At 44.1% G+C, this 22,611-nt stretch overlaps 1 protein-coding gene across 1 annotated transcript in view; it reads left to right on the top strand.

Annotated features, from left to right (window-relative positions):
- LOC306960586 (piezo-type mechanosensitive ion channel component 2-like) overlaps positions 1–22,611 on the top strand; it is a 116,695-nt gene that overhangs the window by 22,768 nt on the left and 71,316 nt on the right. The window contains exons 7-14 of the mRNA XM_079553017.1: positions 993–1,203; positions 3,559–3,706; positions 3,779–3,898; positions 5,180–5,288; positions 6,520–6,944; positions 8,093–8,222; positions 8,317–8,576; positions 12,008–12,156. Coding sequence (XP_079409143.1) covers positions 993–1,203; positions 3,559–3,706; positions 3,779–3,898; positions 5,180–5,288; positions 6,520–6,944; positions 8,093–8,222; positions 8,317–8,576; positions 12,008–12,156 — 1,552 coding nt within the window. The remainder of the gene's footprint in view (positions 1–992; positions 1,204–3,558; positions 3,707–3,778; positions 3,899–5,179; positions 5,289–6,519; positions 6,945–8,092; positions 8,223–8,316; positions 8,577–12,007; positions 12,157–22,611) is intronic.

Raw genomic sequence — 22,611 nt, 5'->3', positions numbered from 1 at the left:
AGAGGAATAATTGCGAGTGGAGTCTGGAAAAAGGATTGCCCAGAAAGGTAGGTTGCTACACCTAAAAGAGTGCCTGATGAAGTGCTGAACGGACTACGGTGACAGTCTCCACATCAGCATCAAAAACATTGCTCCATAAACTTGGGCTCATCAGATTTATCACAGGTGCCCATATCACAGGTGCATAACTCTACATTTTCAATGTAGAGTTATGCAAATCTGCGCTACATCCTTCTGTCTTAAAGGAGTTGGCTCGGGAAATGCAATGGTCAGCAGGGGGCGCTGTGCATGCTTACAGCCAGGGCATCATCAGTCGCACTGGAAAGGTTAGCCTGGACAAGTTGACTGGTTTCATGCAGGAAAACAAACCTCTGCAGCAGTATTCCAGCGTTAGCAGCCGTGCAGGGCCTCCGACAGCCACACACGGGGGAGGGTTGCATAATAATGAAGCCACACACACACAATGACACGCCCCCACGGCAGGCGCAACTCTTTCAACCTGAGAATTTGTGCTTTTAAATATACCAGTACTGTTATCTAAAACATGGCTTCTTCGTGATCTTCTTTCTCCATTTGTGGGAACCGGAGTCAGCCGACTTGTGTCCCTGGATTCCACGACGGGGCACATATCTGTGAACTAAATATTTTTCTTCCTATGCTGGTTTAAAATGCCTTTTGTCTGTATGCCACTGCCTATCACAGTCCATCTTGGTCTGGTTAAACCCGCGAAGGTGACGCTACAGGTACAAAGGCACATGGGATGTTCCCAAAGTTCCCAAATAAACATTAAAAACACACAGTTTGATTTTTAAATACTACTATACTAGTATACACTGACTATACAACGTTTTCAGCACCATGAGTGAGGTGTGTAGCACTATACAGCTCTACATACTTGAATCCACTCTTGGCCTTGTGGGAGAAATTATGAATTTTTAGTTGAAATGATAAATCAACATGAGTGTGGGTCTCCTCCTGCTTTCTGACTGCAGGTATCGTATTCCCATCGCTGTCCTCCATGCCCTACCTGATCTGCTTCCAGCTGATATGCTCTTGGTGGGCGTGGTCAGGAAACATGTCATCTCTCCTGATTGGCCACATGTCTGTGATGTCACTGCTCTACTCTGCGGGCCATTTCCTGTTGTTCTACTGCTGCCAGTTGCCCACACTGCAGGACACTGTGGTGAACTCCAGCACTGCCAGGTTAGTCCTCTTCCCCACCACAGTTCAAAGCACGCTTTAGGTCTTTTTTAAAAGCTCCTAGAAGATCTGTGTCCAGTTTTAGCTCAGGAGACAAGGTGTACAGTAAAGGCTGTCAAATAAACCAGAACATTAACACACAAGTACAGTAAGCAGACCTTGTAAACAATATTTTTTTTTTTATACATGCAGTCCTTATATTTGAAGAGTTTAGTGATGCTAGGCTAGTGCTAGGCTAGTACATGTCTATGGTAACTAGTAGCCTGCATTAAAAACAGTCTGACCCGAGCACAGTGCACCTGAGGCAAATCACTTATAACACCAGACTAACCAGATAAATGTCTGTTTTGACTGAATAATGTTTGAAATAAAACCATTTTGCCTTTAAAAGAACTTATGTTTGAGCAGCATCAGCTTCCTGGTTGTAGCTACACAGTGGCGGAGTGATCTGCTCGGTTACCTGATCTACAGTAGTTTGTTTACCTGCGGCCGCATTACTACACGTGGAATTCACAAAGGAGCTTTCTACAAATCAGATATGGCAACGTTTGGAGGACGAGCCCATGATTTTGAAGAGGTTTTTAATGCAGGCTACTAGTTACCATAGACATAGTAGTCTAGCACTAGCCTAGCACCACTAAAGTCTTCAATTATAACGACTGCATAAATCAAAAACTAAAATATATATATACAGTATATATATATATATATATATATATATATATATATATATATATATATATATATATATATATATATATATATATATACGTATCTCCAGAAATGAACACTTTGGATAATGAGGAAATGAGGCCCTTTGTCAAAAATCCTGAAATATCCTTTTACGACAAAACATGAAATGGTTAACACTATTGGTAAAAACCTACCTGTCCACGCTGTGACTGTAGGTTTGATTGTCCAGGAGCCAGAGTTTGACTGATCCAGTGAAGGTTCTCAGTGTTGGGATGTCCCTGATGTTAGTTGGAACAGTGTTTCAGGTGTGAGCAGCCCTCACTGAAAGCTGCTTTGTGCCCGTGTGCCTACACTGTCTTTTAGGTGGATAAATGCCTGGAGAGGGGGCGGGGCCAGACCACAGTATTCTATAAACCAGTACAATGTCATGAAACTGTATCATAAATCTCCCAACTGAAAAAATGATGTTTTGAGAGAACATGATAATGATGGTAGGAGTTTTGGTCCAAAACCTTGAGTGCAGGGCTGGACTGGCCATCGGGAGTACCAGAAGTATTCCCGGTGGGCCAGCGTACTTTGGGACCGGTCTGACTTTTGGGTCCAAAAGGTGCTCCAACATGTGTGTAAACGACCTAAGACCGTGTTTTGCAGAAGAACTGCATCTGATGGTCAAGGAATGGCACAAGAAGTCAAATACAGTTGTGCTCAAAAGTTTGCATACCCTTGTACAATTGTTTGACTATTTTTTAGAGAATATGAATGATAACACAAAACTTTTTTTTTTCACTAGTGGTTAGCCATTCATGGTCAAACAACTGAGTTTACTCTTTTTAAATCATAATGACCAAAGAAACGACCAAAATGACCCTGATCGAAAGTTTATAATCTTGGCCTGATAACATGCCTTGACTCAGAGAGGTTTGAATGGCTAATAAAGGTAAGCATCCTCACCTCTGATCTGTGTTTGTCATCACTCTTGCATCTTTCATCCAGTGCTGCGCTGACCTTTCTGCTTTGCGTTCCCAAACGCACATGTCACACAGAAAGCACTTGGGCGCTTCTCTTCACATGTGAAATTGAGACAACAGGGAAAGGAGGAGTCTAGCTCCCCCTCCGCACAAACTTTTAAAAACATGATGCACACGGTCCTTATGTTTCTGTTTTGTGAAATACATCATTCTGTCCAACGATCGCCTCCTGTTTTCTTAGTTTAGCCTCGTTCTTAGTTTGCGCTCGGTCTGTCAGGTAAATCCTGGTCATGCGCCGACACACCGCTACTCAAAGCACCGCGTTTGTGTTGAGAATGCATCGCGACTGTGAAATGCCAAAAAAATGATACTTTTATGGAGAATGAACAGCGAGCCGGATTAAAATGCTTCACAGGCCGGGTTTGCCCAGGCAGGACCTTTACTGTGCCACCCCGTGCCACCCCAGTGGATCCGCCTCTTAGACTCCTGAACTGTTGTCTGAATTCAACCTGGATCATTTCTGTAGGAAGCGATTGTGATTCAACAAACCAAAGGCCTTTATTAAATCTAATCTGTTATTATTATTCAGGTGTTTTCGTTAAGTTAGCACAAAGCTGTAATTGAAAATCTAATATTCAACACAAGATCAAAGAGCCTATTGTGTAGGATGTAATCATCATATGCGTTGCTCTCCTAGAGTGTTTGGAGTAGTGCCGTTGGTGAGAGTGGATTGCAGCGCCCCCTGGAGGCTGCAGCTGAGCCCAGAGCTGCGGTGGTTCCACCTGTGTTCGCCTCTGATGGTCCTTCTGCTGTTCCACAGTGTGTGTGCCCTGCGGAGGAACAAGGTACTGCAACAATTCAGACATTAACACCACCAGTGCATTTTCATGCTTTGAGTGAACAGTGGTGTCTCACAGCTCCTGAACGGGGACGTGAGTGGGAGCGGGGAGGACCAGCCCGTGGACCTTCATGAAGACATGGTGTTTGAGCTGTCAGCTGAAGCCAAGAGGGCACTGTGGAGCAGCATGCACACACAGGTCCTTATCATGCTGCTGTTCAGTCTGGTCCTCTACACACAGGGCCAGTTCTAGATACCTACAACAGGCTGTGCACATGTTAGGGGCTCCATATCCACATGGGCCCCACCAAAGCTAAATAATCAAGATCCTCTAAACAAAATTATAAAAACTTTAGTATTTGCTCCTATTTCTCATGTGTTGTGGCATAACATCAAAATGCTGATTAGACGCACAAATATTGCACCGGTGTGCCTTAGGTTGGGACACTTGGGAAATGTTCATTTGATCCACTCCTCTTCAATGGCTGTGCGAAGATGTTGGCAAAAACTGGAATGTGCCAATCCAGAGGATCCCAAACCTGCTCAATGAGGGACATGTCCGCTGAGTACGAGTACCTGGCCATGTAGGAACTGGGTTGTTGTCGTCTTCCAGGAACTGTGCACAGATCCTTGAAACATGGGGCCGTGCTTTGACCTGCTGCAACAGGAGGTGATGGTCGTGGATGAATGGCACAACAATAGGCCTCAGGTCCTAGTCACAGTGTCTCTGTGCATTAACAATTCCTTAAATAAAAATGCAGTAGTATTTCGTCCATATCAACAGCCTGATCCTGGCCAGGAGATGTGCTGCACTGCACAAGGCAAATGGTGTCACACCGGACACTGGTTTTCGGACCACCCTACCCCATAAAGCAAAACTGAACATTTCATAGTGTCCTTTTATTGTAGACAGCCTAAGGCACCATATTCATGCACCATATCAGCATTTTGATGCGCCCCAGCCGTGAGGAGGGATTGATTCTCTGACAAAGAAGTGTTCACTAACACAGATTTAAGGCTCAGTTATGCTCTCCGTTGGATTCGCTTGCTGCCGTCTGTCCATGTGCTCCGTCACTCGCTTTGTTTACCCAGAGTCATAGCAACGGAGCAGCACTTGAGCTAACCGCTGGGGGCGCTACTGCACACTGCTCAGCAGGTGAAGCAGAACAAACAGCTAAACTTCCCAAAGTGATTTGAACCATTTGCAACCAAAACCACCACTTTCAGTGTGGTGTAAAAAAAAAAACATTGCAGGTGGCGCCATATTATTTTGGTCCCAGCTCTTCTTCTCCTGCTTGGGTAAATTCTCCAGCGCCCTCTGTCTGGAAGCATAAACGCAGTGACAGTAACTACGCCTGGAACACACAGATTCATGTACGTACGAAATGGGAGCATAAACGAAGCCTTAGACAGACTTGTTTAGACAGCGTTTGAGAGAAATTGATCTGTGGATGTGAAAAGTCTCCTCTTGTACTTGTAGGTATCCTCTGCCAATCCGAGTCCATCCGGCTCCTGTGGCCTTCCCACTCAGAGCACTGCACTTGGAACGGACATGTATGCCACTCCACAGTTCTCGTACAGCCAATCAGGTGAGGGCTATCAGGGGGACAAGGATTTGTTGCATTTGTGCTGTCAGCCAATCAGCGAAGAGGGTTGTTATGGTGTTACTGCGGTTCAAGTTGAGATAGGAGATGGGTTATAAGTTATGAAACTTAAGAAAAAAAGAGTGACTTCAAGGCTGAGGAGTAGCGGTGACAACTGACAAACAGGAGTGCAGGAGGAGGAGTTTAGTCATCAGCTAGACCAGAGGTGGGCAAACTGGGGCCCGAGGGCCGGACAAAACTGCTTGCGGGGGCCAGATCCGACTTTCTTTCCATGATCTATATAATTCTTTCTGCTTGTTCCATGACAAATTGTGTATATCAGAGGCACCACCCCCCGAGTGGGCTCAATTGGCTCTCTTTATTTTTGTATTTATGTATTTTATTCAAAAGTGAAATGGAAATAAATACATCGAAACTTTCATTCAATGCAGTTTGAATGAAAAGCAGGATCCTATGATATCTTTTATATCTTTTGTTCCCCTTTGTTAAAGGAGCAGGCCACCATTTTTCCATACTGAGATATGTTCTTACCTGAGCTTAGACGAGTTGATGCGTACCTGTCTGGTCTTTACGCATGCGCTCAGCCACGCAAACAGAGCTAGACAGTGTTAGCAAAAGCCTCTCCTCCTGGCCCCAAACGGGAGAGAAGTTAGAAGCGACCAAGCTCTTCCACGTTTTACCTATTTAAACAAAGTCACGTGAAGAGTTACACAATCCAAGTCTAGTTACACAAAATTAAGACATGTTGATTTTCTAAGCAGATAAAAAGGGGAACTATATTGTATGGCGTAATTATACCTTAGGAGCACTTCGACTTTCCTGAGTGGACGTCAAAATGCTTCTGGTGCATGCAAAAACGGTGGACTATTCCTAACTTTTTTTTTTTTTCGATACAATATTTTCAATTACCATCAAGCGAGTTCCTGAAATAATTTAGTGCATTTTGCAAAGGGAGAAACGGCCCTCAAACTCAATTCAGGTTACTCATTGTAACCCTTGTAAAGATGAATTGCAGAGCCCTGAGCTAGACAAACATGACCAGCAAAGGGTCTATTCATACAGTATCTGAGCCTGTATAGCAGTGCAATATAGTGAAACAATAGAAGTGAAAGAGGAGAGAAGCAATAGCAAGAAAGAGTGAAAAACGTTCTTCCAGGTTCTTTGAGGAGTAGATGGTCATACTAGATAACATGTTACCCTCAACAATGGTGTGCAGATACTCTGGAGACCTGCATGTTTGAGGACGACCTGGACCACAGCCTGGACCACAGCCTGGACCACAGCCTGGACCACAGCCTGGACCACACCTCAGAGCAGGGGGAGGAGCTGTCTGAGCCAGGGGGTGTGGCGTCTGTGGCTCTGGGCTTCCTGCTCAGACAGAGCTACATCGCCGCCCTGGTGGCCATGCTGGCATGGTCCATCTCGTACGTGTCCTGGCTCTGCTGTGTGCTGCTGGTCTGGTCCTGTGTTCTGTGGATGATGAGGGAGCGCCGTCGACGCACCCTGGACTCCGCCCCCTGGCTGGTCGCGTATGGCAACCTGCTGCTCATTCTGCAGTATGTCTTCAGTCTGCCAGGCGTACATAAAGTCCCCGGGGTCTTTCCACAGAAGGAGGAGCCCTGTCTGGAGCTGGCCCCAAAGGTGAGCTCCATGTCTGCTCACACACAGGGATCATGACCAGAGCAATTCAGCACATTTCAGTTGAATCACGACACAATTGACATCGCGCTTTCTAATACACAGGTCTAGCGCCTGCCTAAAGATGCATTATACAGCTTTTTATATACAAAAAAAGTTTATATTTGTGCGTATTTGACCATAGGTGGCTAGCATAGCACCTATAGCCTGTAGGACGCTCCAGGATCAATATTTTGTTTTAGGTTTCTGGTAAGTTTTCACTGCTGATAAATGCAGACGGCATATATGACTATATACCATATGTTTATATATTGCATTTTTCTTTACTGCATGACATGAAATTTTTTAGATAGAGTAGAATTTTAAAAATTATTTCCATTTGCTAAATGCCAGAAGAACGAAAGATAGAATAAAAAAAATAAAAAAAAGTTGTTTCTTTGAACAAAGTCAGAAGTTTACATACACTAAGAAGAGGGGGGGAGGGGGAAGCATCATGCTGTGGGGTTGTTTTGCTGTGGAAGGGGCTGGTGCACTTCACTAAATCGATGACATCATGAAGAAAGAACTCTATGTGGAAATATTGGAGCAACATCTCAAGACATCAGCAGGAAGTTAGAGCTCGGGCACAGATGAATCTTCCACATGGACAATTCCCAAAACAAACTGACAAACTGGTTACAGTGTCTTAAGGAAAACAAAGTCAGTGTTTTGAAGTGGTCATCACAAAGTCCTGATCTCAGTCCAGTTGAAAATGTATGAGCAGAGCTGAAAAGACACGTGTGTACATGTGCATGTACACATGTGTCTCAGTTACACCAGCTCTGTTTGGACGAATGGACCAAAACTCATCCAACTATTGTGAGAAGCTTGTGGAAGGAAATCCAAAACTTTGAAGTTATACAGTTTAAAGGCAAGTCTACCAAATATTAAAGAAATGTATGTAAACTTTTGGTTTTGTAAAAAGTAACAAAAACATTTCTGAAAAATTCTATCTGTCAATTTTCTGGAATTTGACAAATATAAATAATTTTGAAAATTCGACTTTACCTAAAAAAAAAGGTTAATTCTGGTTTCATGTCAGACAGTGAGGTTCCTTTCCTGTATGTATGTGTATATGTTTTATTCTGCTGAATGGGGCCAATGTTGTGCAGCTCCTGTGTCTGCTGAGCTTCTGGATGCTGCTACGTCAGTCCATCACTGAGAAACAACATGCACTGGTCACGAGCCCCGTCCCCACCCTGCTGTCCAACATCACTGTCCACGTCGCAGCGCCCTCTGGAGGTCAGCTGCACTGTCACACACAACCAAGAGGCCTGTCGACCTCTGAGTAATTGTAATAATATGAAAAATGATCTGTCATGGCTTGTCTTTCCAGTGGACGCGGAGCAGACCCCAGCTTCCAGCGGGGATGTGTTCCTTCTCGAGGCAGACGTCGGCGGGGGACACATGAGCATGCTGGGGCCCTTGGGCGCGGGGCAGATGAGTGTTTTGGGGGCTGTAGTCAAGCGCATGTTCGTCAAATACTGGATCTACGTTTGTGGCACCATGTTCTTCTTCGTGAGCTTCGAGGGGAAGATTGTGCTCTACAAAGTCATCTACATGGTGATGTTCCTGTGCTGCGTGGCCCTCTACCAGGTACAGGAGAACTGCTCGGATACAATAGCAGAGGGCTGTACTAGGGAGCTGGTTGAACATGTCCTGGATGTGTTCCTCTTACCCGGAGCTTAGGGATCAGTGCTACCACAAAGCTCTTGATCAGTCGGTTTAGTTAACCCGGGGTTTCTCTGAGGATTTATTAGGCATTCATGTGAAAAAGGAGGAGTCAGTGCCATGCTTCCCTCTCTGCTCCTCACCCCACTCCATACACCGCACGTTCCTCTCCTCTGATTGGTCAAAGAACCATCTTCTTATCTAAGCTGGGAAGTAAACCTGGTCCAGATCAGGTTTTGAGCTAATGGGCATGTTTCCATGGAGATCTAGCCCTGATAGAAAGCTTTGTAGAACCCCAAAACCAGGGCTAACCCTGAACTTCCCACACTAACCCTCTAATCCAGCTTAGTTGTACACCCCTCACCTGAACAATTCTGGCCACTTCCAGTCCTTTGTCTTAGACACACAACAAACTAACATGCAAAAGGAAGGGCACCTGGAATAGCAGTGCAGGGGATAGGTTTAGAGACAGGTGAGGAGTGTGAAGGGAGTGAAGAGCATGAGGAGAGTGAAGAGAGTGAGGAGAGTGAATTGAGGAGTGTGAGGAAATTGAGGGGAGTGAGAAGAGTAATGAGTGTAAGAAGTGTGAGAAGAGTGAGGAAAGTGTGGAGGGGAGTGAGAAGAGTCAATGTCAATGTCAGTGTCAACTTTATTTGTATAGCACGTTTACAACAACACTAGGTGCCCAAAGTGCTTCACATACAGGTACACAATATAAAATTAAAATTAACAGATGTGTTTTAAGGGCAGTCTTAAAGGTTTCTATGGCTGGAGCAGCTCTGACAGTTAGGGGGAGACTGTTCCAGAGTTTGGGAGCAGCCACACTAAACGCTCGATCTATTCGCGTCTTTTACGGGATCTGGGCACGTTCAAAGACAGCTGGTTCGCAGACCTTACTGATCTGACTGGGGCATAAACGGACAAAAGCTCAGAGAGATACTGAGGAGCAGATCCATGAAGACATTTAAACACAAGCATCAAGATCTTAAAGTCAATTCTATAGCTGAGTGGGGAGTGTAAGAAGTGTGAGAAGAGTGAGGAGTGTGAGGGGAGTGAGATGAGTGGGGAGTGTGAGGAAAGCGAGGGGAGTGAGAAGAGTAAGGAGTGTAAGAAGAGTGAGAAGTGTGAGAAGAGTGAGGAGGGTGAGGGGAGTGAGTAGTGTGAGAGGAGTGAGGGGAGTGAGAAGAGTAAGGAGTGTAACAAGTGTGAGGAGAGTGAGGAGTGTGAGGAAAGTGAGGAGGGGAGTGTAAGAAGAGTGAGGAGTGTGAGGGGAGTGAGAAGAGTGGGGAGTGTAAGAAGTGTGAGAAGAGTGAGGAGGGTGAGGAAAGTGAGGAGGGGAGTGAAAAGAGTGGGGAGTGTATGAAGTGTGAGGAGAGTGAGGAGTGTGAGGAAAGTGAGGAGTGTGAAGGATGTGAGGAGTGTGAGGAAAGTGAGGAGGGGAGTGTAAGAAGAGTGAGGAGTGTGAGGGGAGTGAGAAGAGTGGGGAGTGTAAGAAGTGTGAGGAGAGTGAGGAGTGTGAGGAAAGTGAGGAGGGGAGTGAGAAGAGTGGGGAGTGTATGAAGTGTGAGGAGAGTGAGGAGTGTGAGGAAAGTGAGGAGTGTGAGGGATGTGAGGAGAGTGAGGAGTGTGAGGGGAGTGAGAAGAGTGGGGAGTGTATGAAGTGTGAGGAGAGTGAGGAGTGTGAGGAAAGTGAGGAGTGTGAGGGATGTGAGGAGAGTGAGAAGACTGCCAGTGACTCCGATGGTCGAGCGGGTCATTCAGTAACCCAGAGGCTCCCCTGCTGTACACTGTCAATCTGTCCTGTGTGAATGAAATGTGTGAGCGAGGGGTGGGTGTTGGGAGGGCGCCATGGCACAGATTGGCCGCCTCGCTTCTCTCTGTTTACCCCAGGACAGCTGTGGCTACAATAGTATCTTAGCATCACCTGGACTGGAGTGAATGAATAATGACCATAGTGTAGTGCTTTGAGAAACTTGTGACACAGGCTTGAAAAGGGCAATACAAGTGTAAGCTTGTATCCTTTTAAGCTTCATCCACAAAGCTCTTTGTTGTTAGTCCTGACTGGAGGAAAAACAAAATTGTGCGTTGGTTTACAGGTGAAACTGGAAAACTTAGAATATCGTTAGAAAGTTCATTTATTTCATGCATGCAAAGTCACATATGGCGAGCCGTTATTTGTTTAATTTTGAAAATATTTTAAACAGAGAAATGTTGATCCTATCATGCATATGTACTTAGTACTTGGTTTGGGCCAGTTTACAATGTGGCGTGGCATGGATGCTGTCCGCCTGTGGCCCTGCTGAGGTGTTAAGGAAGACCAGGATGCTTCAATAGCTCCTTCAGCTCCTCTGCATTGTTCGGTCTCAGGTCTCATCTTTCTTTTGGCACTATGGGGTTCAGGAAGGCGAGTTTGCTGGATAATCAAGCTCAGTAATCTGATGGTCATTTAACCAGGTTTTGGTACTTACACCAGGGTGGGCAGGTGCCAAGTCAGCATGACTAATGAAGTCAGAATCTCAAGAAGCTTGTCTGCTTTATGGAGGTATGAAGTAATCAAGAACTTCCTGGTAGACGGTTACACTGACTCTGGATTTAATAAAGCAGAGTGGACCAACACCATCAGAAGACATGGCTCCCCAAATCATCACAGACTGAGGAAACTTCACACTGGACTTCAAGCATCTTTCTATTAACGTGCTTTGATCCAGCACTTTGAGAACATCCAACTTCTTTTGAGGCTTTCCCTCCTTATGGAGGGTGTCAATGATGGTTATCTGCAGTCTTCCCCGTGATGGTGAATTCTACTGAACCAGACTGAGAGACCGTTTAAAGTCTCAGGGAAACTTTGCAGGTGTTTTGGATTCATTAGCTGATGGAAGGGTGACACAGGCTGTAAGCCAAACTCCTCAGCATTATAATAAAGTCTTGACATATGTCACTTTGCATGCAATGAGTCTATATCATATATTAGTTTCACATTTTAAGTTGAATTACAGAAATAAATGAACTTTTAAAGGATATTCTAATTTTGAGTTTCACCTGTATGTAAAATATTATGAATAGTGAAATAGCTGCTGTGAGGAGAGGATTGGTAAGATGCTGTATCTACAGTATTTGGGGCTAAAGGCTATACACATAGTCCGGCTTATAAAATCAACATTAATGTTAAGGTTATTCAAATAAATGTTCTTTTAATTAATATTACATTTAATTTGAATTGTTTATCAATAATAAGTCCCCTAATGAACTACCGGCTCATTGCGGGTTGATACTGGAATCCTGATAAATATTCTGAATGTATCTTAACAACGGCAGACGTGTTCGGCCATCCTGAGGTGTTTGGTCTCTGTGTGCAGGTGAACTACCAGTGCTGGCGCTCCGTGCTGCGTGGCTTCTGGCTCACTGTGGTGATCTACTCCATGCTGGTGCTCATCCTGGTCTACACCTTCCAGTTCCCCTCTGCCCCTGCCAACTGGAGCTACTACACTGGCCTTAGCATCCACAGGTACCATCTCAGGAAACAAAGAAGTCACCTCCTTTCAATTTGAACTGTTTTTTTCTGGATTTTGTACTTTGCATTGTTTCTAACAAGGCTTCAAGACTCTTGACTACTTTATTATTATGATTATTATGATGAATTATTAGGCCATTATCTCGTCTACGCTATATTTAATCAAAACGTGTGCCTGCTCAATTTCTTTTGTCAGATGTTTTCATGAACAGACTAAGAAAATGTATCTAAAGTGCCGTAATGGGACTCGCTTGAAGAGCTGATTTCCTCGTGTGTGTTGTTATGGTAAACATTGAGACTACAGTGCCTCTCGAAAGTATTCATACACCTTGAACTTTTGCACATTGTGTGATGTTTACAACCCTAGACATAAAGATTTTATTTTGATTTTTTTTACTGAAAGTTCACACACAAGTAACAGACAACTGTGAAGTGAAAGCAAAATGATACATGATTCTGTTATTTTTCAAAAACAACAAGATTTGCACATGTAGAGACTGACATTTTAACCCATTCTTCTTTACAAAACAACTCAAGCTCTGTCACATTAGAAGGAGAGCGTTTGTGAACAGCAGTTTTCAGATCTTTCCACAGATTTTCAATAGGATTTAGGTCAGGACTTTGACTGGTCCATTCTAACACATTATTATGTTGTTTTTTTTAACCATTCCATTGTAGATTTATCTTTGTGTTTAGGGTCATTGTCCTGCTGAAGGTGAATCTCCGCCCCAGCCTCAGTTCTCTGTCTGACTCCAGCAGGTTTTCCTCCAAAATGTCCCTGTATTTGGCTCCATCCATCTTCACAACTATTCTTACAATTTCCCCAGTCCCCGCTGAGGAAAAGCAGCCCCACAGCATGATGCTCCCACCCCCCCGTATTTCACACTGGGGATAGTGCACTCAGGACGATGAGCAGTGTTAGGTTTGCTCCATACATAACGTTTTGCATTTGGGCCAAAAAGTTCCATTTTTGTCTCATCTGACCAAAGCTCCTTCTTCCACATGGAGCTGTGTCCTCCATATGACTTCTAGCAAACTTCAAACAGGATTTCTTATGGCCTCCTTTCAATAACCCTTGTGTCGCCTTCGCGGGTCTTTTAGACCCGCTGGTATGTTCCTGGCATTTGGATGCAAGGTGACACAAGGGGGCGCTCTTCCAACCTTCTCAGTGTAAACGTGAGTTGACTTTCTTCAGAGTTAGACTTTCGGTCAGACACCATGTGTGACAGTAACATGACGCTAAATACAGTGAGCTCTTTGTTTTGCAGTAAAAAGGCTGAGGCCTCATTGCTCTTCAGTCACAGACTGAGAAGTGAAGAAGGAAGTCATGGAGCTTCTGCTTTAGACAGAACTTCAGACTTCTGCTGCATGTAGTGGTCATATTATATCATATCAAATGTTGCAATCTGTAAAGCACTTTGTGATATCTTTCCATATGAAAAGTGCTTTATAAATAAAGTTTGATTGATTGATCATATTCTGAAACTCAAATCTGTAGTAAAAACATTATATATGGAAAATATCTACAATTACAAAAATGCTGTATCTAATCAAAAAAATAGTTTTTTTTTTATTTATTTACTCTCATTCTAAAAAAGAAAACCCAAACAAACCCTAACCATTTGTATCTGCTGTAAAGTCATGTTTGTCCCAGTTCCTCTGAGTCGTGGTGCAGCAGGACTGATGTGGACAGATGTTACAGAAGAAGCTTGTGAGGTTCATTTCTTCAACAGTTACTATAGTAACTATTTTCTCCAAAGTAAAAGTAGATCTACCACAGTCCTGTCCACATCTGTCATGGTCCACCAGGACCCACCACGACTCAGAGGAACCGGGACAAACATGACTTTACAGCAGATACAAATGGTTTTTTTTTTTTTTTTTTTAGAATAAGACTAAATAAAACTATTTTTTTGATTAGATAGATGATTTTCAAATATTTTTTTTTTTGTAATTGTAATAATTATTTCCATATATTATGTTTTTACTAGTTTCAGATTATGATCCATCAATCTTTATTTATAAAGCACTTTGCATACCAAATTTGATATGATATAATATGACCACTACATGCAGCAGAAGTCTGAAGTCTGTCTAAAGCAGAAGCTCCATGACTTCCTTCTTCACTTCTCAGTCTGTGACTGAAGAGCAATGAGGCCTCAGACTTTTTACTGCAAACAAAGAGCACATTGTATTTAGCGTAATGTTACTGTCACTCATGGTGTCTGACCTAAAGTCTCACTCTGAAGAAAGTCAATTCACATTTACACTGAGAAGGTTGGAAGGGCGCCCCCTTGTGTCACCTTGCTTCCAAATGCCCGGAACATGACAGCGGGTCAAAAAGACCCGCGAAGGCGACACTGGCTTTCTTCTTGCCACTCGTTCATGAAGGCCAGATTTGTGTAGATACGACTTATAGTTGTCCCATGTACAGATTCCCCCAGCTCAGCGGCAGGACTTCACAGCTCCTCCAGAGTTATCTTGGGGCACTTGGTTGCATTTCTGACCAGTGTTCTCCTTGTTCGGTTTGTTAGTTTAGGTGGACAGCCGTGTCTTGGTAAGTTTGCAGTGGTGCTATACTCTTTCCATTTCTGAATGATGGATTGAACAGTTGCTCCGTGAGATGTTTAAATCTTGGGAAATCTTTGTATAACTTAACGCTGCTTTAAATTTCTCCATAACGTTATCCCTGACCTCTCTGGTGCTCCTTGGCCTTCATGATGTTGTTTAGTGACCAATACACTCCGACCATAGCTCTGAGGCCCTCACAGAACAGCTGTAATTATACTGAGAGTAGATTACACACAGGTGGCCTCTATTTAATGGTTAGGCCAAGGAGTGAACATTCTGCAGTCATGAGGAATGTTATAAAGGTAATTTAATGCACTCAGAAAAATGCTGTATGAATAGTTATGCACGCCCCACTTTTCAATTTTCTATTTTTTGAAAAATAACAGAATCATGTATCATTTTGCTTTCACTTCACAGTTGTCTGTTACTTGTGTGTGAACGTTCAGTAAAAAAATCCAAATAAAATCTTTATGTTTAGAGTTGTAAACATGACAAAATGTGCAAAAGTTCAAGGTGTATGAATACTTACGAGAGGCACTGTATATGGAAAGACATTTTGCAGAGGTTGTACTACATGGTATTTATACAAACAGACTGTATATGATCGTACGATCAGAGTGGACTAATGGTGTGATCAATGATGTAATGATCAAAGTAGTCTTACATTATTGAGATGCAAAGATGAAATTCACAGATACAGCAGATACATAAGGAGCCGTGGACAAGGGCATCTTTATAGATTAGATGACTGGTTATCCAAAGAACAAATGAAGTTATCTAGAAGGAACAAATGAGGTAATGTTCACTGAATATAGGTCACTGTATGTAATGGTCAAATGTCCATAAAGCATATGGGACATGATGAGAGGAATAAACAGTTAATGGTTCAGATTTCTATAACAGAGTGTGTGGCATTCAGTTTTCCTTTCTGTTTATTGCGATAAAGTAGAGGAGAGCGCATTTACTTTTTGTGTGCATCGTGGGCCAGTTGCAGTTGGCAAACCTCGCAGCTAAGCCACACAGGCCTCCTATCCCTGCTATTGTTCTGGCTAATGACTGGAGAATACACTCTTCCCCGAAGATGGTGAAGACTGTTTTTTTTATATTCACTGAGTCCTGGCTCAACTGTGGCAGCGGAGTTTCACAGGTGACCCTTAGGTGAGGAATGGTGTCAGAGCCTGGGGAGAAGGAGGAGGACAAAGATGAAGATGAGAAAGAGTAACTGACCAGTGCAGGACACCATGCTCTGAAACAGGGACAAACCCAGGAGGCGCTGCACCCCAAGGCTCCTGTTTCCTGGCAACTGAAACATCATTATCCTTCTTCCCATGAGGGTTATTCAATCAGAATTTCTTTGGCCTCAAACTGTCTCACGTTAGCTGTCCTTCTGACGTTCTTCTTTTAACATTTTTTGTACACTCCTGCTATGCTGTCCTTCACTCTTGCAACCAAGGTGAATTCTAGCCAGCGTCAACAGAATAAAGGAGCAGATCCAGACTTCTTTCTTATTCTTTTATATCTGTGAAAACTAAACAGAAATGACAGCATCAGTGCTGTGCATCATAGAAAAACATAAACAAACAAGTACGTAGCCACAAACTACAGAAAATGTTACAAACTAAAAGAAATTCCACCATAAAACATATATCAAACAATAATGGAAAAGAAATATACATACAGCCGATGCCACACGCAGACGCAAACCACAGATGGTGGTGGATTGAAGACCTCTCACCGGTGCTGCCATGTGCTCTCTCTTGCTGCTAGAGCTACTTAAATAAATAGCTTGGCCACTAGGGGCAATATTTGCCCAACAACTAATGCAGGAACACTCCCCGTCTGACATGGTGAATGTCATTAATAAACAATTAGAATTACAACCATTTCAAAACACAATATTACACTTATATCATTAAGATGTAACAAGAAGAACAAGTTCAGACAGAGGCCTCAGAAATGTTTTCGGTCCATCTCTTCTGAAGACTCTGACCACAGCTTTTCGTACCATACCATCTTTACTAGGAAACACTTCAGTAACTATCCCTAAGGGCCATTCATTTCTCTTGAGTTGTTGATCCTTCAGTAGCACAACACTTCCTAGTTCCAAGTTGGGTTCTTTGGTTTGCCACTTCCTCCTTGGTTGAAGAATAGACAGGTATTGTTTTCTCCATTTGTTCCAAAAGGTTTGTGCCAGGTGTTGGACTTGACGCCACTGCTGTTTGTGAAGATCTTTGACATCAGAGTACTCCAGTGGAGCCGATGGAATGCTTGATTTCTGAGTCAGCAGAGTAGTTGGTGTAAGCAGAAGAGGGTCAGTTGGATCAGTGGACACAGGTACTAGAGGTCTTGAATTAATGATAGCTGCCACCTCAGCCATCAAAGTAGTAAGTACCTCGTGAGTGAGTTTGGTAGGTCCAAGTTGCAGAAACATTGAATCCAGGATTCTCCTTGATATCCCAATCATCCTCTCCCAAGATCCGCCCATGTGGGATGCATGGGGAGGGTTGAAAGTCCAGGAGCAGCCCTTTTCAGCCAGGTACTTTTCGACTGTTGTTGAATTGATGTTGGAAGGAATCTTGAGGGCAGCGGAAGCCCCAACAAAATTTGTTCCTCTGTCCGACCGAATCAGTTTCACTGGGCCACGTACCGCGAGGAAACGCCTGAGAGCGTTGATGAAGCTTGAAGTGTCAAGCGATTCAATGACTTCTATGTGGACTGCTCGCACTGTCATACAGGTAAAGATCACAGCCCATCTTTTGGTGTGTGCCAGGCCCCCTCTGGTGCGTCGGGCAACAACGTTCCAAGGGCCAAATACATCAAGCCCCACATTAGTGAAGGGAGGTTCTAGCGACAGGCGGTCGGCAGGAAGATCCGCCATCTTCTGCACAATGGGGCTGCCACGTAGCTTTCGACAAGTTACACAATGATGTATCAGACTGTTTACACACCTCTTTACTCCTGTTACCCAGTATCCAGCAGTACGGATTGCACCTTCCGTGAAGAGGCGTCCTTGGTGTAGCGTTTGTTTATGAAAGTGTCTCACCAGCAACACAGCAATGTGATGTTTACCTGGAATGATCACAGGATGCTTTTCTTCAGTTTGAAGTTCTCCTTCCCTAATCCGACCTCCAACTCTGAGGAGATAGTCTGTGTCAACAAATGGAACAAGATTCTTGAGTGGACTATTCCGAGGAAGCCTCATGTTTTGCTGTATGCAGGTGAGTTCTTCGGCATATGTCTCTTCTTGTACAGACCGGATAATGAGTCTTTTCTGACTCTTGCAAGTTTTCAGGCATATAAGCTTCCTTGCACAAATGCCATTTTTTGCAGTTCTGGTTCTCTGTAGCTTGAGCATTGCTATTGCTTTTGACAATATGGCGGAGATAAGCCACAGCATTCCTCAGGGAGGACCAGTTGGAGAACTTTGTGAATCGTTGGGATCCCAGTTGTTTGACTGTGGTCAGTGTCTTAAGTGTGGATACTTGCGCTCGCACATCAGGATCCGCGTTTGGGTCAATGAGCTCATAGACATCAGGACCTTCAGGCTCATGTGAAGGCTCATAAAGAGAAGTAGGTCCAGTGAGCCATAATGTGTCTTTGAGATGTGCTGCTGCAACACTTCTTGTTGCACAATCAGCAGGGTTCTGGTCAGAAGGTATGTACTTCCATTGGTTTGGTTTGTCAGTTACTTTCAGGTAAGCGACAGTTGCAATGGCTTTTGTAGATGCATCGCAATAGAGACACAGTTCTCTTTTTTCGGCTGTAGATGGAGAAATGACAGTGTAAGGCCTTGGTATATGCAAATCTTTGAGACCCTGCAAAGAGTCTCGCCAAGATCTCCACTTGTCTTCCATGTCCGGTGGAAGTGGTGAATCCCAGTCACACTTTCCTTGAGTGAGCTCTCGTAAGATGTGTTTTCCCTGGATTGTAACCGGAGCTACAAATCCAAGAGGATCGTAGACACTGTTCACCACTGAAAGAATCCCACGGCGAGTGAATGGTTTTTCTTCAGTATCAACTTTGAAAGTTAACGTGTCCCTCTCCAAGTCCCAGTTTAATCCGAGGCTGCGCTGCAAAGGTGGTGTGTCTGAACCAAGATCCAAGTCTTTCAAATCATAAGCCCGATCTTCAGCAGGAAAGGCTTCCATGACCGTTTTGCTGTTAGATGCAATTTTGTGTAGCCTAAGATTTGAGTTGGCCAGAACGTCTTGTGTTCTTTTGATCAGACTGATGATACTTTCAGCTGTTGGGAGTGACTTGAGTCCATCGTCGACGTAAAAGTCACGATCCACAAACTGCTTCACCTCCGGGTCATGGATCGGTGGCTCTTCTACAGCAGACTCTCGGAGGCAGTAGATAGCGACTGCTGGACTGGGACTGTTTCCAAAAACATGTACAGTCATGCGGTACTCAATGACCTTTTGTTCGGGATCATTATTCTCAAACCAGAAGAATCTGAGGAAGTTGCGGTCGTTTTCCTTCACTAGAAAACAATGAAACATCTGCTTGATGTCTGCAGTTACAGCAAATGCTTCTCTTCGAAACCTCAAAAGAACTCCCACAAGTGCATTGTTCAGATCAGGGCCCGTAAGCAGTACATCATTCAGCGACAGTCCTTCATACTGAGCACTTGAATCGAATACTACCCGAATGTTGTTGGGCTTTCTGGGGTGATACACTCCAAAAAGAGGGAGATACCACCTTTCCTCATGTTCTTGGAGGAGAGGAGCAACTTCAGCGTGGCCGTTTTCAAATATTTTCTCCATGAATGCGAAGAAATGCTTTCTCATCTCTGGTTTTCTCAGAAGGCTGATCTTGAGGGAAGTGAAGCGTTTAAGTGCTAACTGTCTATTGTCTGGGAGGCGTGGTCTGGGTTGTCTGAAAGGTAAAGGAGCAACCCAGCTGTTGCCATCATCCTTCTCAAGACTCTGTGTCATTGTTGTGAGGAAGGCTCTGTCTTCAATAGATAGAGTTGGTTTGTTGTCATCTTTGGTGAGTTGAAAGACTGTTTGACCAAGACAAGAGTCGTCTACATTGTGAACATTTCCAATGTCCCAAGATCTGTGATCCTCTTTTACGTGAAGGACACTTGAGCACGGTTCAAAGATAGTCAAGCGACCTTGTTGCAGTGTATTGGTGAAGAGGGTTTTCACATTGGTAGGCTTGTGACCTCCTCCGAGACAAACATTTCCCACAATTACCCAACCCAGATCTAACCTTTGGGCATATGGAGCATCAGATGGACCACTGATGTTCTCGCGTACTTTTAGTAGACTGATGGCATCACGACCGAGAAGCAACAGGATAGGGGCTTTGTGGTCTAATTCTGGAATAAGATGGGCAATCTGTTTCAGGTGGGAATGATGGATGGCAGCATTGGGAGTAGGAATCTCTTCCTTGTTGTCTGGTATGTCTGCGCACTCCAGCAGGGTTGGCAAGAGTTGGACTGTTTTACCATCCAGTGACTCTATGTAGAAGCCTGAGGCCGTACGTCCTACGTTCTTTGTCAGTCCTGTGCAGGTCATGAGCGTGTAGGTTGACAATATTTCTTGAACATTGAACATGTCGAAGAATTCAGGACGAACGAGAGACCTGTTGCTTTGTTCATCTAAAATCACGTATGCCTTGACTGCTTTGTCTTGTTGTCCACTGGGATATATTTTTGCCAAGCAAATCTTTGCACAGGATAGAGCGGAGCGGCCTTTTCCACACACTGTGGTACAGTTTGTTGTTACCTCTGTGGATGATGTTGCTTCCTGCTCCCCGCCTTGCTCCGAAGAGGGGGTGTTCTTTGAAGCCCAAGGTGGTAGTCCTGGGTGAAGAGCAGAAACGTGTTTCTCACTACCACATTCGGTACATCTGAGACTACATGGACAGTCCTTTGCTGTATGTGTTGTGGAGTTACAGCACTTAAAGCAGAATCCATTGTCTTTAAGAAAGCTCTTTCTCTCTTCTAGAGGTTTGAGTCTGAACCCGCGGCACTTCTGCAGTGTGTGTGGCTTCTGGTGAATGGGGCATCTCTTGTCTGGATCCTCCGCGTTTCTTTTGCTTTTCTCTTGCATAGGACCTGATGCTGTGGAGATGTCCGTTTTGAAACTAGAAACTGTCTTTGACTTTGTAGGTTTCCATGGAGGTTTTTCTGATTTTTGTGTGTCTGCTTGTCTTGCAACATTGAAACTTGGGTCATTTCGTATTTGCGATTGATGATGGAGAAATTTCACAAAAAACGAAAATGGGGGGAATGGTACTTGGTACAGTTCTTTGTAGCTAGATCCATGGGATAGCCACCTCTCTTGTAGCCCATATGGCAACTTTTGGACTATAGCGTTGACTCCTCTGGGAGTATCCAGATAGGCAAGACCTGGAAGATCACCTTCATTTTTAGCAGCGTTTAGTTCCATTAACAAGTCACTGAGGTCTCTTAATTTGGAGTTATCTTTGCTGTTTATTCTTGGGAAGTTGTCCAGTTTCTGGAATAATGCCTTTTCAATGGCTTCAGGAGAGCCATAACAATCGTCCAACCTGTCCCAGAGCATATTGAGGCCGGCGACCGGATCGTTGATATGTATTGCTCTAATACGCTCAGCATGTTGGGAAGACTCCTTTCCAAGCCATTTCAGCATTAGGTCCATCCCTTTGCTTGCAGTTAGATCCAAGTCTCTAACTGTGTTGAGAAAAGACCGTTTCCACGCCCTGTAGCTTTCTGGCTGGTCATTGAACTGAAGAAGACCAGTCGTAACAAGCTCACGCCTTGCTAGAAATCTCACAAAGTCCGTCATATGGGTGTCAGCATCGTGCTTTGGCTGCTGTGTTGGACTGAGTGAGTATGCTCTGCTGTTAGGCGTGTATGTTTTTTGGGTTTGCAAAGGGGAGAATGGATTAGCGTGTACGTTGAAGGCTACGCTACGTGTCTGACTGTCACGTTTTGGTGGGTAAGAGGCTTTTGTGGAATAAAATGGATTTGGAGACTTACGTGGGGCTGGAGAAAACAGGGAAATGTCATGGACTTTAGCGTTGGCTACAGGAGAGGTGTCACCCGTATGATTGAGATGCACAGCGTTTACAGAAGGACGTACAATTGTCTCTGTGTGTGGCTCTTTTGTCTCATCTTGAGAGTGTAAATCCTCTTGTGTTGTTGGCTGCATGTCCTTTAACACCTTGTTTTGCTCCATCACATACTCCCATGTCCGCTCCGTTGAATCTATCAGTTGTGATTTGTGACTTGAAGACTTGCTATCGCTGTCACTTGATGCTGCCTCTAAAGCTTCTGCTTTTGCCTCAGCTGCAGCAACCTCCTTTTCCACAGCCAACATCTCCATTGAGGCTTCAAGCCGAGCCTTTTCCAATTTGAGCTCCATTTCTCTACTTGCAAACTTGAGCCGTGCTTTAGCTGCTTCTGCTTGAGCTCTTGCTTGAGCAGCTGCTGAACTTGATGATTTCCTTGAAGACTTGCTAGTTGAAACACCCATTTTAGGCCTTGTCGACCGGTGAGATGCATTTTCATCCTCCATAACGTCAACGTGGTGTTTAACCGCATCTGATGAGGCGCGGCTTTTTCACTATGCTGTCCTTCACTCTTGCAACCAAGGTGAATTCTAGCCAGCGTCAACAGAATAAAGGAGCAGATCCAGACTTCTTTCTTATTCTTTTATATCTGTGAAAACTAAACAGAAATGACAGCATCAGTGCTGTGCATCATAGAAAAACATAAACAAACAAGTACGTAGCCACAAACTACAGAAAATGTTACAAACTAAAAGAAATTCCACCATAAAACATATATCAAACAATAATGGAAAAGAAATATACATACAGCCGATGCCACACGCAGACGCAAACCACAGATGGTGGTGGATTGAAGACCTCTCACCGGTGCTG

Source organism: Gobius niger (genome assembly GCF_951799975.1).
Source record: "Gobius niger genome assembly, chromosome: 3".
In the NCBI taxonomy this organism is placed as follows: domain Eukaryota; kingdom Metazoa; phylum Chordata; class Actinopteri; order Gobiiformes; family Gobiidae; genus Gobius; species Gobius niger.
Note: the sequence above shows the minus strand (reverse complement) of the source record. Positions and strands in the feature narration are given on the sequence as shown.